At 37.8% G+C, this 14575-nt stretch overlaps 1 protein-coding gene across 1 annotated transcript; it reads left to right on the forward strand.

Moving 5' to 3' along the window:
• The first annotated feature begins 273 nt into the window (after positions 1-273).
• Positions 274-1587, forward strand: LOC104884540 (uncharacterized). Its single transcript, XM_010669216.2, has one exon. It carries the CDS (start codon positions 274-276, stop codon positions 1585-1587), a length of 1314 nt encoding a protein of 437 aa, XP_010667518.2.
• The last annotated feature ends 12988 nt before the right edge of the window (positions 1588-14575 follow it).

The raw sequence follows: 14575 nt of genomic DNA on the forward strand, positions 1-14575 counted from the left end.
TCGTCGTCGCGTAAGTCTGGAAAATGCTTTCATCTCTTTAGCTAATAGGGCTGTTTCTTCGGGTAGTGGGCAGTCTGCTTTCGACCGGTTTGACCGTCACAGGCCCCCTACTTATGATGGTGTTGCTGATCCTGTGGCTCTGGAAATTTGGTTAAGGGAGATGGAGAAGCTCTTCACGGCAACAAACTGCTCTGCTGCCGATTGGTACCTATTGGGACCTATTATTTGAAGAAAGAGGCGGATAATTGGTGGAGTACGGTAACGGATGTGTGTATGGCTACAACTGGTTTTGGGTGGACCCAGTTCTCCGCCAAGCTGAAAGAGAGATTTTACCTTGATGAGTTGCGCTGGCAAAAGCAGGAAGAATTTCTATCTCTGACTCAAGGGAGTATGGACATCCAGAAGTACACCGACCGCTTCACGGAGCTGTCTAAATTTGCTGGTACTGTCATTCCCACCGAAGCTGGGAGGGTTAAGAGATATATAAAGAAGATGAATCCGAGGGTAAGGACCCTGGTGCTGTGTTCGGGGGTTACTACTTTTCAAGCTGCTTATGAGATGGCCCTTAGTGTTCATGCATCAGTGAGAGAGGAAGAAGCTGTTAAGGCCGCATCTGTAAGGAAGCCTTTTCCGTCTGTTGCTCCGGGTCCGGCTAAGAAGCCGAGGTTTGAGTCGAGTTTTCGTGGTGGATACCAAGGCTCCAGTTCCAGGCAGGGTTTCGATCTGTCTAAGTGTAGGAGGTGTGAGAAGCCCGTGCATCCGGGGAAGGATTGTGAGGGTGCTGCCATTGTTTGCTTCTATTGTAGGGAAGCGGGTCACAAGGGTTATGAGTGTCCCAAGAATCCGAGGGCTACGGCTAAGCCCCCTGTTCCTCCTAGTCACTATGCTCCGCCAAAGAATCGGGTTTACAGTATGACTCATTCTGACGCCGATGTTCATCCCGACGTCATCTCTGGTACCTTTCTTGTTAATTCTGTCCCTGCTTCTGTGTTGTTTGATTCTGGTGCTTCTGTGTCTTGTGTGTCTAATTCGTTTGCCAAGAAAGCTAATTTGACTTCGAGTTCTCCTATTCGAACTCTTATTTCTCTACCTTCTGGTGAGAATTACCCTTGTTTGGCCGAGCATTGTGGAGTGCCTATCTCTGTGTTGGGTATTGATCTGCCTGCCGATCTCAAGGCATTCTCTATGGTCGAGTTTGATGTTATTTTGGGCATGGACTGGTTGCTCAAGTATCGTGCTCAGATTCATTGCCGCGATCAAAAAGTGACTCTTCGTAGTCCATGTGGCAAGCGTCTCTCCTGTAGTGGAGTGGTGTTGAAGAAGGGAGTAAAGATCGTATCTGCTCTCAAAATGCCAAGGCTCCGTCAGAAAGGGGAGCAAGTGTTCCTCTGTATGGTGAAAGATTTGACCCAAGAAGCAAACTTAAAGGACATCCCTGTTGTCCGTGAGTATCCGGACGTCTTCCCTGATGAGCTACCGGGTATCCCTCCTGAACGAGAAGTTGAGTTTAGCATTGACTTGACTCCTGGTACTGATCCTTGTCAAAGGCCCCGTATAGGATGGCGCCTGCTGAGTTGCAAGAGTTGAAGACTCAGTTGCACGAATTGATTGATAAGGGATTTATTAGGCCAAGTGTCTCGCCGTGGGGTGCTCCTCTTCTGTTTGTCAAAAAGAAAGATGGGAGTATGCGGCTTTGCATAGATTATCGAGAATTGAACAAGGTGACTATCAATAATCGGTATCCCTTGCCCCGCATTGAGGATCTGTTTGACCAGTTGAAGGGTGCGGTAGTATTTTCAAAGATTGATCTGAGGTCAGGTTATCACCAGATTCCGGTGAAGAAGGAGGATATTCCTAAGACCGCTTTCCGAACAAGATATGGGCACTATGAGTTTGTTGTCATGCCCTTCGGTCTTACTAATGCCTCTGCCGTATTCATGGATCAGATGAACCGCTCTTTCCATGAGTTCCTGGATTCGTGTGTAGTCGTTTTCATCGACGATATCCTGGTGTACTCTAAGAATGAAGAAGAGCATGAGAGGCATCTGAGGTTGATCTTGGGTATTCTAAGGCAACAGAAATGGTTTGCAAAGTTCTCCAAGTGTGAGTTCTGGCTGAAGGAGGTGTCGTTTCTAGGCCATGTGATCAGCAAGGATGGAGTGATAGTAGATCCTTCCAAAGTTAGAGCTGGGTCAAAATCCAAGACCAAAGAAGATTCTACTGGGTCAAAATCCGAATCCTCTGCTCCAGTTTCTATCTCTCCGAAACAAGAAGATGATCAAAACGAAGTTGAAAGTGAACAAGAAATGGAGATTACAGTTCCTACAAAGCGAGGTAAGAAAACAAAGTCATCCCAATTTCTTGTGGGTTTTTGCGTTGATGTTGCATGGTGTAAAAAGTCCAAGTGGTCAGAACTGTTGAACATCTTAAAATTTCAAAAATGGTGGAAAATTGTCAGTTTAGATGAGGGTCTTTATGAAAAAAGAGTTTTGTTCAAGTTTTAACATAACTGAGGGTGTATGTGTGAGTGTAGTGAATGGCTGCGTTGTTACTTTGACTGGAAAGAAGTTGGGGGGAATGGTTTGATGTTCCAATTGAGGGTTACAAAGAATATATTAAGGGTAGGGCGAAATTAAATATCAATGGAGTCGCCAATGCTAAAATTCTTGCTTTCTTTAAATGGCAATTCTAATGTATTATCTTTAGATCAAAAAGAATTATCCCCCTTTCACAAATTGTTATTCCAGTTTGTTTGGCGTTTCATTCTACCCCATTCCTCAAAAAGAATCTAGGCAAGTCTAATGGATCTCTCCATTATGTACTGCCTTGCAAATAACATCAAAATCAACCTTGTCTCTTTGATTATTTCACATCTCTCTCACTGCATTTCCCATAACACCAAAGTTGGCTATGCAATCTTCTCTCCCTGTTTTCAAAAATTGCAAAGTTAAATTGCCTGCCAATCCCTCCTTTTCTCTTGAGCCAGAAAATTATCTTACCAAGAACACACTGTCAAGGCTTAGTTTAAGGTTGGTCAACGGGAAACTAGACTTTGAGAGGGAAGAAACGCATGTCAAGGTTGAGGTATGTAGTAAGAGGAAGCTGGGTGAAGAGGGAGTTCCAAGTGGGTCTGTGAGGAAGATTCAAACGTTGGTTGGGTCCACGTCTCTGAAGGAGCAGGATCAAGGTGAAACATCATTTATTGACCTAGAATCGGATCCAGTTCCTTCTACTTCTGTGGATTTTCCGTTGTTATCTACTACTGGGCTCAACAAGCTACTTCGGGAAATTCAGGACTCTTTGACCCTTCTCCACAACAGGATCAATGCCATAGAGACCACTGTCTCTGCTCTGGATTCTTAGCAGCAACAACAACTGATAGCTATCAAGAATGCTGATACGGGGATCAGGAACAAGATGGATGGTGTGACCTCAAAAATTGATTCCGTGGTCTCCTCTCTCTTCAAACGCTCAAAGCCCTAACTTACTTTAACTTTGAAACAACTGAACAGGTTTTTTTGTGGTTGTAATTATTGTTAAACAATTACTTTTGGATCTCTCATTATGTGTCCTTTTTACGACATATGAAGCACTTTTATTTTCTTCTATTTTTCTGCTTTACTCTGCATATTGCTACATATCTGCTGTGAAAACTAAAGTGTTTCTCTATCTACCTTTCCTCTCAACACAGAGTGTTGTTGCCATGGCAAGGAAAAATGGCGGGAAAACTTAGACTCAAAATGCTGGAAAATCAATGGCGAAACCTTGTGGACCTTCATCCGATTCACAGGCATTGAAAACGCGATCGATGGATGAAATACTTGGCATAAAAGCTCTTGATTTTCGACAAGGAACTGTTCTTACTCCAAAATCATCAATCTAAAATCTGCAGCAACAATCAGAGATTCGTCACACTTTCAATGAGTGGCTTCAATCCATACACTCAAAATCTTCAAAGCAGAATGAAGGTATGAATCCAACTCCCATCCTACAACAATTTAACGATGTTGCGGATGAAAATGCGAATGAGATGGAGGTTGATATGAATAGAATTAACCTTGAACTAGACAAACAACATATTAATCTGGAACATATTCATGAATCTGATCCTATTCGAATTGAATTAGAGGATATTGAGGACGAAATCAATTATTGGAATTCGTGAATTATCTGTTATGTAGTTGGTGCGAATCCACTAATACAGGTAATGGATGGATTTAGGAGAGGAATTTGGAATAATTTTACGATTGATAAGGTTGCTGTTGTTAAGAAGGGCATCTTCTTGGTGAGATTTGCTGCGATGGATTCTAGGGATCAGGTTATGAATGGCCATTATTTCTTCGATAGTAAACTCGTAATCATGAAGAAATGGCATGCTGAAATGGATTTTGAACATGATGAGCTCAAAACTATACCAATCTGGGTACAGTTAAAGCTTGTATTGAAATATTGGGGGAAGAAATCTCTTCACAAGATAGTTGCTCAATTGGGAGATCCTATTAAAAGGGATGATGCAACAAGGACTCGTAATAAGTTGCAATATGCAAGAAATCTGATAGAAGTGAAACTGGACCAGGAATTACCTGATAAAATTGAATTTGTGAATGAGCATGGAGAACTCACTATAGTCCCAGTGCATTATGAATGGAGATCAATACATTGCCTCAATTGTAATGGTATGGGTCAAGCTGCATCAGACTATAGGTTCAAGAAACCTCAGAAGAAATGGGTTAAGAAACCAATTCAGCGATTGAGAATGAACAGGTTGCACCAATCATTCAACCTGTGGTTGAACAACCTGAACAGAAGAGCCCTAAAGATATAGATCCAGAAGGTTTTCAGAAGACTCTTCGACCTATTTCCTTTAGCCTGTTGCATGAAGGAGAAATTAGAGAGGCAAAGTTACCTAAGAATGGTTTGACTGGGGCTACATTAGGAATTGAGCGAGGGGACTCTCTCCATCATAGTGGATAGAATTCTATGTTGGAATGTAAGGGGGGTTAACATGGCAAAAAAGCAGGAGGATGTTAGATCATATATTAACAAAGTGTCTGCTAGCCTTGTTAGTCTCCTAGAGACTAAGGTGAAGAGTTCCAATTTAGGAAACCTTTACCAAAAAATGTTCTTTGGTTGGTGCTTTACAACAAATTTAACATATCATGCTAGTGGAAGGATAATAATAGCATGGAAGGCAGGTAGCTTTCATATAAACATAATATCTGCATCTAGTCAATATATGCATTGTTTTGTTCAACCCATAAGTGGTAGACCTGGTTTTTATTGCACATTTATCTATGCTTTAATGAAAGTAAAAGCATGGAGATATTATGGGAGGATTTGAGGAAGATGTATACTCAGGAACCTTGGATTATATGTGGTGATTTGAATTGTGTTTTGAATCCAGAGGAGAGAATTGGGTCCTTGATAAGAGAGACTGAGATAAGGGATATCAGAGTGTGTATGAATGCATGTGAATTGACTGACATCAAGAGTGTGGGTAATATGTTCACATGGAACAATAAGCAAGAAGGCAACAGAAGAGTTTACTCTAAACTGGATAGAGTGATGGCTAACTCCCGATGGCAGGACATTTATAGTTCAGCTAAGGTTTGTTTTCAGAATGAGGGTGAATATGATCACTCACCTGCATTAATCACTGTGTACCCAAGAGACAGCACTGAAGTGAAGCCCTTCAGGTACTTCACAATGTGGAAAAGCTCTTCACAGTTCCTGGATATAGTGAAGAAGGGTTGGAGCACAACTATTCAAGGCACTAAGATGTATGTAGTGTTGCAGAAATTAAAAGCTGTGAAAAAAGGTTTAAAGGAGTTAAATAAAACAGGGTTTGGAGAGCTTCAGGTAGCAGAGGTTGCAGCTTATAATAGGATGATGGATGCTCAAAAGTTGATGCATTAACATCCAAAAGATACAAGGTATGCTGATGATGAACTTGTAGGTATGCAAGATTATATTTGTAAACATAAAACATACATTGAAGTTTTGAAACAAAAAGCCAAGATAGAGTTGATTAAGAGTGGAGATGAAAATACCACTCTTTTCCACCAAAGTATCAAGGCTAGGATAATTAAGAATCATGTTTACAGTATATATGATGCTGATGGTAGATGGGTTGATGATGCTAAGGATGTTACTGAGGCCTTCTTGACATACTATAAAGATCTACTTGGTACATCAGAAGCCAGGAGTTCAATTTCACCTTTGGTTATGGAATGTGGTCTTGTGCTCATAGATGCTAACAAAAGTTTGTTAGAAGCTCCATACACAGTAGAGGAAATAAAGCATGCTCTCTTCTCCATACCAGGGAGCAAAGCTCCTGGTCCTGATCGATTCAGTTCCTCTTTCTATAGGGATTCATGGAATATAGTTGGTGAAGAAGTAGTCATGGCTGTCCTTGATGTATTACAAAGTAGGAAATTACTGATGGAGCTAAATACCACCACCATCACACTCATCCCTAAGGTCAAGTGCCCTAAGAGTGTGAAGGAGTTCAGGCCCATTTCCTGTTGCAACACAATTTATAAATGTGTTACAAAGGTTATTTCTGGGAGGTTGAGGCAAATTTTGCCAGACATAATAATGGAGAACCAGGGAGGCTTTGTTCATGGAAGATACATAGCTCATAATATCATGGTGGTCCAGGATTTGGTGAAAAATTATGGGAGAAAGAAGGCTTCACCAAGCTGCATACTGAAGATAGACATTCAAAAAGCATATGATACAGTGAATTGGGAGTTTTTGAAGGAAATGCGCACCCATCTGCAATTCCCAGTTGGTTTTATACAGTTAATTATGGAATGCATAAGTACACCCATGTTCTCCCTGATGATAAATGGTTCTATGGAAGGTTTTTTTAAATCATTAAGGGGATTGAGACAAGTAGATTCCTTATCTCCTCTACTTTTTGTGATTTGCATGGAATACCTATCAAGGGTAGTATGCAAAATGAGCAGATTAGATATATTTCAATACCATCCAAAGTGCAAAGCCATGAAACTACTACATTAAAAGGCAAAGGCAACACACAAAACTCGTTGCAATAGGTCCAAAAGTCGTTGCAGTAGACCTATTGCAACGGTTTTGAACCATTGCATTTGGAGGCGTTGCAATAGGCCTAGTGCAACGACTTTTGGGGCCTATTGCAACGGCTACCACAAATCCGTTGCAATAGATGTAAAGAGTCGTTGCATCATCTATAAGGTCTATTGCAACGCCTCTATATCAATAGCAACGCCATTCGATAGCTATTGCAACGACCCTAATATTCATATTGTGTTCCATTTTGACTTCTATAGGAACGCCTCTCTATATATTACAACACTATCATATAACTATTGCAACGCCTTTGTGACGAATTTTTTATAAACCCCTCCTGATGCTTACCGAAAACCTATAATATTACAGCCTGGATATATACTAGTAACGATGCAACAAATGCAAAAATACTCTTGAAATTCCAAAAATAATTGTCATATCTATAATATAATTTCCAAAATAATTAAATTAAGAGTATACATGAAAAATCCTCATTAACGAAAAATAAAGTACTTAATCAAACCTAACCAATAAATATTTGTTTTAGTACCACAAATAATTCTAATAAGTACATATAAATCATTTTCCTTCTAACCACCAAATACGACATCACTATAATATAGCCAGCTAAATCTGGCCGATAGTATGTATAGTGAGACGTCTACGTTTGATCTCCTCCAGTTGGTTCATCATTCACCTAAAAATTCAAACATTGTAATAGTTGGTAAACGTACCCATCAACAACACAAAAAAAGAGACAAAATTACAGTACGAAAATTAATGTACTTAATCAAACCGAACTAATAAATATTTGTTATGGATTTGGTTTGAAGCTAGTCACTACCTTTTTACAAAGAAAATCAAGCACAAAAAAAAAAAAAAACTCTTCCTGTGGGGAAAAAGAAGGGGGACTAACATGAAGGGTAACTATCTATAGTCGACATATATAGATAAAATCTAATCTAGTTAGTCTTCTGATAAAAAACAAATCTTGATTGTACCAGAATAGGATGATGGCACAAGCTTGGTAATAACCAACTAGAAATCTCCAGAACTAGAATCAAGAGTAGTGGGAAAAAAAAAAGAACAACCCATCCAAAAGAAAAAATAGTAATTTATCTTCCAATGCAGTCAGGAGACAACTAATACAACATATTCCCACTATTCACTTTTTCATTCATACACCTGCGGCTAGCTAGAAGCCCACATTATAATAGATAACAAGGTCAACTCATAATGCATAACATGCCTTTCACTAAAGACCCATGGTTAAAAATCCAAAAACTGTATCCCATAAAGTGTCTAACTAACATCTAGTTAGCAATTTCGAACAAGTTCAAAACTAGATAAATACGCAATATGTGTACGAAATTTAGCTAGTTAGGTTTTTCATAAAGAATTAGTCTGTATTGGTACTAGTGATTCCATTAGCTAAAAGTTGTCAAGTGTTTATGAGTAATATATTGGTTCCAGAAGCTGATTAGCAAATAAATTCAGTGTAACATTAAAGGAAAATATGGAAGGATGTCAAGATAGATAAAGAAAAAAATGCTACAGTCCAACAACCAAGAAGCTAATTATTAGCTTCTAATGAACTCCATAGTCCATACAGTCCAGTAAACCACTTGAAACCACAGATCCAGGCGCTAGTCTATCAGATATGCAAAAATATGTCCTATAGTTTATATGTCCACATAGAGCAATCACCATAAGCCATACCAGGGGCGTAGCCACTATGGGTTCACTGGGTTCAGCTGAACCCATAGTGGATTTGAATAAGTAGAACATCTTGCAACAACTTTAGGAAGGCATGATTGTGGCGCAGTGGTAATTTGTGAACTTAGAGATGTAATTGTCGTTGCAAGACACGGGTTCAATTCTGCACTTTGTAATTTTCGGTTCCTTTCTTTTCTTATCATTTTTTTAATGTTTTAAATTGATTTTTGTCATTCTCTTTTGATAAATTTCGTTTCTTCTCTTCTTTTTTTCATCTACTATTGTTTTGAACTTGATCCTCTTCTCCCCTCCTATTTTTCTACCTGGTGAACCTATTTTTTCTACCTTATGTCAACTGTATTCTTCATTTTATTTTTAAACAAAGACTTAAATAAAGTTAAGTTGTTAATGATGTTTATTAGAGAAAGTATTTATAATTTCCTCAAATAGTTATTCACTAATGATGTTTATTAGAGAAAGTATTTACAACCACATCTCTAAGTTCACAAATTACCACTGCGCCACAATCATGCCTTCCTAAAGTTGTTGCAAGATGTTCTACTTATTCAAATCCACTATGGGTTCAGCTGAACCCAGTGAACCCATAGTGGCTACGCCCCTGATTATATTACCAGAATAGTTTCTGGCCAACAAATTATATATTTACACTAGTTGAATTTAGGCTACAAATTTTGAATGGTTTATCATCCTTTTCTGTATACTTCTGTAGTACATGTTTGGAGTAGGTGATTTCTAGAAAACGGTCCATGATCAAATTTTTGGTTTTCCAATGGGCATATAGACATACTCAGATGGTGCATGTTAGTGAAATGTTTTCTTCTTTACTCTTTATCAATGAATTGCAAAACCTTAAGCCCTGATATGGTGACATGTTAATAGCAATCCATGTAGCAAGAACCCATGGAAGCTTTGTATGTAGTTCATCACAGATTGTAAAGTACATACAAATGTCACATTAGATATTTCATATTGGAAAACATGTAGACATGGCAAAAATTCTCATCTATATTAACTATAATTATTCGTCAATGCTTAAAAGTGTTATATATAAGCCTCACCAGCAAATATTTCATAAAATTCCTAATGTTATCACTTTCTTTTTCCAGTCATTCATCTTATTCATTCCAAAAATAAGAAAATTTAAAAAAGCAAATAGACATCAAACAAACATAAGGAAAATAAAACATTAAAACACAGATCAACAAAATTGAAATAACAGAAACCCTAACATCAGATAGTGCATAAAAACCTAATTACAGAAAAATGAAATTTAAGGGGTTCAAATCTGTGAAGAAATGAGTTTTACCTTATTCTCATCAACCCCATAATTCTCATCATCAACCCTAAGCCCCGAATTTCCATCAATCACAAAATTTCTAAAGAAAGTCGACCCATGAGATCTAAAGAAAAACCCCTTTGCATGATTCTTTAGAAATTCTGTAACCCTCTTCGACCCCATAAATCTCATAATCAACCCCAAATCGGGGAAGAAATGAGTTTTACCTTGATTCGAATCGCCAGCGACGCTCGAGAATCTTCAACTGGGCATCGGATTTTGAAAGACTCCCAAGGGAGATGTAGAATGTGGAGTCCCGAACGAGAGGTGAAAGAGAAAACAGATGGGGGAAATAAGATAGGGGAAGGACTTAAGGGAAAATAACTTGTGTTTCCGTGAGTGTGGGAAGGTAGAGGAAACTGTACAGTTGGTTTCTTAACAATTTGGTGTTTGATGTTTTTGGAGGGAAAAGTAAAATTTTAGAAGTTCAATAAAATTTTGTACTGTTGGCACTTCTACAGTTCTATGATATATATTTTACTTATGTTGCGCGAAATTTTTTGTGGGCTAACGCAACGACCTATATTTTACATTATTGTTATTATTTCATCAAATGCAACGACCATCATCAAGCCGTTGCAATATATATATCTAATGCAACGGTTACTATAAAGTCGTTGCAATAGCTTAATCCATAAACCTAAATTGAAATGGTCCGTTGCAATAGATGATCCTATTGCAACGGTATAAAAAAATAACCGTTGCATTAACTTATTTTAACCATTGCCTTTGATTAAAAATGCAAAGGTTGACTCATTTATGTTTTGCAGATGATCTTATTCTATGCTGCAAAGGTGATTATGCTTCACTTTACATATTATTAGGGGCTTTTAAGTTGTTCTCTAATACATCTGGTTTAGAAGCAAATGTGAAAAAATCAGCTATGTATACATGTGGAATGAAGGAACAGGAGGTTCAAAGGATCATTGATGCATCAGGTTTTGAAAGGAGTACATTACCTTTCAAATATCTAGGCGTCCCCATTTGCTCTAAGAAAGTTTATACTGCACAGTGTGAAGTATTGACAGATAAGATAACTGCAAGAATTCGAATGTGGAGTACCAGGCACCTCTCATACATGGCTAAATGTTAGTTGATTAACTCAGTATTGCTCAGTTTACATGTATACTGGGCACATGTGTTTCTTCTTCCACAAAGAATACTCACTGATGTTATTAAAGCTTGCAGAGCTTTCCTATGGAGTGGGCAGCATTTCAGTAGTAAACCAGGGTTAATAGCATGGGATTAGCTATGTACCAAGAAGGAAGAAGGTGGTTTAGGCTTCAGAGATGTGAAGCTATGGAATATAGCCTGTTTGGGGAAATATGTGTGGGCTATTTCCACCAAACAAGATAACTTATGGATTAAATGGGTTAATGTTGTATATATTAGAGATGATGATTGGTGGGCTTATGTTCCAAAGTCTGAAGCTAGCTGGTATTGGAAAATTGTTAGTGGTATCAAGGAGAAAATGAAGAACTTCTACACACGTGCTGAAATTCAAGCTATGCCTCAATACTCAATCAAGGAAGTTTATGGAAAGATGAAAGGAAAGCAGCAAAAACAAGGTTGGGCTAAGTGTATATGGAATATGCTTAGTCTTCCCAAACACAGATTCATATTCTGGTTGGCCATTCAGCAGAAGCTAAAGACTACAGCTAGGCTTGCACAAATAGGCATCAGTGGATCAGCATTTTGTCTATTATGTGATTCTCAGAATGAAAATCACCACCATCTGTTCTTTAATTGTGTATACAGTAAATCATGTTTAATTTGGCTAATCTCAAGCAATGGATGGGAATCAAATGTGTTATACAAGAGTTGGGGCAATTATGTAGATGGATAAGAAGATGCAAGCTGTCTATGTTTAGGAAACAAGTGTTTAATGCTGGTATTGCAGCTGTTTTGTATCAAACATGGAGGAGTAGGAATTCCAGTTACTGGAATGAATGTATTCCTACTATTAATAGCACTATGAAAATTGTAAAAACTGAAGTGAAATTTCGAATTACTAGTGTCATGCCTAGTAAAGTGTCTAGAGAAGATCAGATTTGGTTTAGGAATCTGAATTAGTTTGTAAAGGGAGATGTAATCTGGTAATTCCTCTTGGGTAAAGAGTCCAACCTAGTTGGTTTGTTTGCCCTTGGGGAATTGGTTGTTTTGGTTCGAAATTCAATAATATTACCTTAATTGGAAAAAAAAATACATATTTGTTGTCCATATTGTTGCTTTCTGCCTGCTTATTTTTTTTTTTTGTGCTTGAATGGCTAATATTATGAGATATGTGTTCGAGCAACTTGCTTGATGCCTAGCCTGTTGACTCTCTAGTGTTGCAGGGTCATTTCTTGGTTTTGATAATGACAAAGGGGGAAGAGATATTGTTGTATATAAAAAATTTTATCTTTGTTCCCACTTAGTTCCTATGCATGTTTTCTCATCCCAGTTCCCGGTAGAACCTGATCATGTTCCCAATCTTAGTTGAGTCTACTTAGGTCTAGTTTGTGTGATTTTTTTTTTGTAATTTTTTTTTTGTTTCTTTCGTTTTTTTTTTACAAAAAACATTAAAATATAAAAATTTTCAAATTATTTGTCATCATCAAAAAGGGTGAATGTTGTTGTTTCACCATTTTAATAATGACAAATATTTAACTTTATTTAATTTAGTTTTGTTTCGTGTGTTATTAGATTTAGTAGTTCTTGTTTGGACTTAGTTTTTAAATTAGATTTATTCTTTTTTATTCATTAGTAATCACAAATAATATGTTAAATAACTTATGGAGAATTGATTAGGAGATTAATCAAAAATTAAGTTGTTAAACTTTATTTGTGACAAAATCGTTTATATTATGGATATAAAAATTGTGATATTTTATGATTCCATAATATTCTGTTGAGTTAGTTTCATTTCAATCACACCTCTAATTACACACAAGAAACAAGTACCTCATGTCAATAACAAACTTACCACATGATTATAGTTTATATATGAACGATATACATTCAATGAAATTAGGCATGCTTTCCAAGGGTCCTTATCACTCCAACCTAACCCATCCTTAGATGTCTAATCTCACTAGTGAATGTATGTCTTCTTTTCGATTCTACGAAAAATCCGGCAGCATTTCAATACAGTTCTCCAAGTACACGATGTAGATATATAGTTACTCATATCAACATATGTACCCAGAGAACAAAAGTAGGGAAATGACGAGCCAAGATTTTCCTCTATAGAATCGAAATAAAGACATACATTCACCACCTAACTGAGATTAAACATCTAAGAACAGTCTCAAACCGTGGACTATTCAAGACTTACTCGAACGGGTATCTAGGCATATGATATGATGATGCATGTGTACATAGGTTTTTGAACAACAAAGAATTTTACATCTAAATTTAATTCAACGATACATATATACATATTTGCACATATAAACCAATTTACTAATATATGAAATTGAAGAAAGTTAAGTATGAGCGATAACATACCAATATCAAGGTTGTAAATGGGGAAATGGAACTCAACACTCCGTCACTAGCACTCTGTCACTAGCTAGCTTCAATAATCAACAACAAAGTTTAAAGGTCAAAATAGTATAAATTACCAAACAAAACTAAACTAAACTAAACGAAAATAAACTAAACTAAACTAAACTAAAATCAAATTAACTCAAATGAATAAAATATAAACCCTTAAACTATTATACAACGTAATTCCACTAACAATTATTCATCAAATTACAATGAATTAAAATAAAAGTTATGAAATTTTAGTTACCTATAGCTAGGAAAAGGTGGTAATGTAGTTGTTTAGGGAAGGGAGGAGGAGGAACGAAGCTAGGGAGAAGCAGTGGTGGCGCGACAGTGGTGGCGCAAAAGTGGTCGTGGTGGTGCGCAAGACTGAGGTGTGAAGCTGGGGCAGTCTCCGGCGTTGGTGGTGGTGCACAAGTCGTCGGCATTGGTGGTGGTGCACAAGTCGCCGGTGTGGGCAGTGATGGGGCAGTCGTAGTGGTAGTGGGAGTGCGAGTCGTAGTTCGGAGAAGGGTTTTGTGGGTCAAAGGTTTTTGTGAAGAATTGTTTTGGATGCAGGATTTTTGGTGGGAGGGAAGGTAGTCATTAAACAAAAAAGCGGATGTGGTTTTTTTTGGACCGCATCCTCTTTTCTTTGCCACGCTTCCCTTGCATTTTTTTTTGTTCATTTTCGGATGTAGTTTCTGTAAAACGCATCCGATACAAAGTGACATATAAGGCTTTTTCACTAGTGGAAGGACGAGTTGGAGTTGGCCTTGAAGGCTGAGAGGAATACTGCTCTTTTGGCCGATTTCCAACTTAGAAGGGACAATTACCTTCAAAGGGAACAAAATCATCGGCTAAAGGAGGAGGTGGCTCAAGCCTTCAACGATGCTAATGAAGTTCTAAGTGAGGTCGTCGACACCTCCAACACCTGGG

This window comes from Beta vulgaris, chromosome 1 (assembly GCF_026745355.1).
Source record: "Beta vulgaris subsp. vulgaris cultivar EL10 chromosome 1, EL10.2, whole genome shotgun sequence".
NCBI lineage: Eukaryota > Viridiplantae > Streptophyta > Magnoliopsida > Caryophyllales > Amaranthaceae > Beta > Beta vulgaris.